General features: G+C 60.9%; 1 protein-coding gene across 1 annotated transcript; it reads left to right on the forward strand.

Annotated features, from left to right (window-relative positions):
• Tex44 (testis expressed 44) lies at positions 1-1,332 on the forward strand. Its single transcript, XM_090354408.1, has one exon. The coding sequence runs from the start codon at positions 64-66 to the stop codon at positions 1,213-1,215; it is 1,152 nt and encodes a 383-aa protein (XP_090210534.1). The 5' UTR covers positions 1-63; the 3' UTR covers positions 1,216-1,332.
• The last annotated feature ends 1,501 nt before the right edge of the window (positions 1,333-2,833 follow it).

The following is a 2,833-nucleotide window of genomic DNA, read 5'->3' on the forward strand; positions in this document are numbered from 1 at the left end:
AGCCGGCCCAGCCCAGGCCAGCCTGAGCCACTCCTGAACCATCCATAGTGGCAGGGGGCATACATGACCACCGGGCCCCCCGAAGAGGCTGAGGCCACTCACATCCCCCCCGATGACCTTCCGGCTGCCTCGCTGGACAGCCAGGCTGACCACAACCCTGAGGAGCTCCCAGTAGAAGACCCCATCCCTGACGATGGGGTCTTAGAGGAGACAGGCTGGGAAGCGCGCGCGCAGGAGGGAGATGGTGGGGCGGGCTCGGAGCAGCGGGCCACCTCCCAGGTCAAGTTGGCCTCTGGGGACCAAGACCAGGGAGAAGTCGGGGGAGTCCACAGCCAGGAGCGGCTCGACGAGATCGCCATCCGCTTGTCCCAAAGCCGCAGCATGTTCGTGGGCTTCCAGAACCCGGTGTGGGACATGCTGGCGGAAAACACCAGGAAAATAAGAAGCCGCACGGTGTCCCCCAGCGACTCCCAGACGGAGGGCAAGGCGGCCGAGCCGCCGCCGGAGAGGCTGGCGGCGGACGAGGGCCCGGAGGAGGCGCCCGCCACCCCCCCCGAGGCGGGGGACCCGTCCGGCCCGGAGGGCCAGCCCTCGGGGGACGCCGCTGACCGGCCCACTGCGGAGAAGCCCGAGGACGCCAAGCCCTCCTCCAGCCCCGATCTGGACGCCTGGCCTGGGATGGCGTCGGGGAAGGAGGCCTGGCCGCTCCCTCCCCCGTCCCCGGCCGGCAGCCCCCCGCCCTCGCCGGGCCCCGAGCCGCCGCCCCCTCCGCCTCCGCCGCGGACCCGGAGGCCTCTGAACCCCAGCCTGTACGGGGCGGACGACGAGCACAACTACATGCGCTCCATGACCAGCCTGCTGGGCGGCGGCGAGAGCAGCATCAGCTCGCTGGCCGACATCCTGGTGTGGTCCGACAGCTCCATGGGCATCGGCATGAGCATGGCCACGGCGCTGCTGGCCTCGGGGCGCAGCAACCCCGCCGACCTGCTGTGCAGCGCGGGGCCCGGCCTGCGCACCGTCTCCAGCATCCTGAGCAGCGCCAGCTCGGTCATCACGTCGGGCCTGGCGTCGGGGACCAGCCTGGCCGTGCGCTCGCTCACGCACGCGCTCGAGTCGGTGGAGAGGCGCACGGTGGACGGTATCCGCTCGGCCGTGCGCTTCCTCACCCACCGCCTGACCCCCAGCTGGACCCGGACGGGGCTCGACCCCGACTGAGCGCCCCCCCCGACGGCTCGCCGCCCCCGCCCCTGCCCCTGGCGCTAGCCCGGCTCCGGCCCGGGCCCGGATGGCCCCCTGCCCATTAGTAAATTAACACAAGCGTTTATTTTCTAAGGCCGCCTCATCCCTTTTCCCTGCCGTGGGCGCCCGGGGAGGGAGGGCCCGTGGGGAAGGCTGGGGGCTGCCAGCGTCCCCGGCCTGGAGTAGGGGAGGGCGGGGGGGGGGGGGTCTCCCAAAGCCCCGCCGAGCCTGGAATCCCAGCCACTCAGGAGGCGGAGATCCGAGGGCGGCGGGCCCAAGACAGCCCGGGCAGTCCAATCCAGGAGGCTTTTGCTTTGTTTTGTGGGTCCTGGGGCTTGAACTCTGGGCCCGGGCGCTGTCCCTGAGCCCTGCAGCCCTGCTCCTGAGCCCGGGCTCTGTCCCTGAGCCCTGCAGCCCTGCTCCTGAGCCTGGGCGCTGTCCCTGAGCTCTTCAGCTCAAGGCTATTGCCCTACCCTTGAGCCCCATTTATCGTTTTCTAGAGGTTAACTGGAGATAAAAGAGTCTCAGGTCCTTTGGTGCCTGGGCTGGCTTTGAACCTTGATCCTCCGATCTCAGCCTCCATAGTAGCTAGGACTATAGGAGAAAGCCACCACGCCTGACCTGGCTTCCCCCAAGACTCATCCTCAACAATAATAACAAAAACCAGCTGGAAGTGGAGGTGTGGCTCGTGTTATCCTTGAAGGAAAGGCCTAGCAAGAGCATGGGCCCCTGAGTTCCAGTCTGTGAGAGTTTGTTCTGTCAGTCACAGGAATTGAACTCAGGGCTGAGATCCTTTTTGGTCAAGGGCAGTGCTCTACCACTTTTAGCCACAGGGTCATTTCCAGTTTTCTGGCAGTTAATTGGAAATAAGTCTCAAGGACTTTCCTGCTGGGTTTGACTTTGAAACATCAACCTCAGATCTCAGTTTTCTGAGTAGCTAGGATTACAGGTGTGTGCCACCAGTGCCCCATTTAGGAAAAGCTTTTCTAATTCAATGCAACCCCATTTTCCCATTCTTGTTTTTTTTCTCTGTTTCTGGGAATTTGAAGTTCTGTTCAGAAAATAATTCCCTATGCCTACATTTAGAGTTTCTCCTTTGTTTTCCTGAACTATTCTCAAATCTGGCATTTAGATCTTTGATTCATGTAGAGGTTATTTGTACAAAATGAGAGAGCTAGAAATCTAGTTCAATCTCCCACCTCTTGAGAACCAACTTTCCCAGCACCACAGTGCTGTGTTTTGGGCTCCATTGTTTTTTTTTGTTTTGTTTTTGTGGGTCTTGGGGATTGAACTCGGCCTGGGCACTGTCCCTGAGCTCTTCAGCTCAAGGCTACTGCCCTACTCTTGAGCCAAGCCCCACTTTTGTTTTCTAGGGGTTAATTGGAGATAAGAGTCTCAGGTTCTTTTGTGCCCTGGCTGGCTTTGAACCTTGATCCTCAGATCTCAGCCTTTTGAGTAGCTAGGGTTACAGGTGTGAGCCACTGCAGCGGGCTGGGATCCTTTGCCAAAATTTTTGATGGCTGTAGCTGTGTGGGTTTATTTCTGGTCTCCCATTTCTTCCTTTAATTTAGAGTTTGTGTTGAGAAAGCTGTTG

The sequence above is a fragment of the Megascapheus bottae genome, chromosome 21 (genome assembly GCF_031878675.1).
Source record: "Megascapheus bottae isolate mThoBot1 chromosome 21, mThoBot2.hap1, whole genome shotgun sequence".
Taxonomy (NCBI): domain Eukaryota; kingdom Metazoa; phylum Chordata; class Mammalia; order Rodentia; family Geomyidae; genus Megascapheus; species Megascapheus bottae.

Excerpts from the sequence above, each read along its gene's own strand:
- Tex44 (XM_090354408.1), top strand. The coding sequence starts at position 64 with ATGACCACCGGGCCCCCCGAAGAGGCTGAGGCCACTCACATCCCCCCC.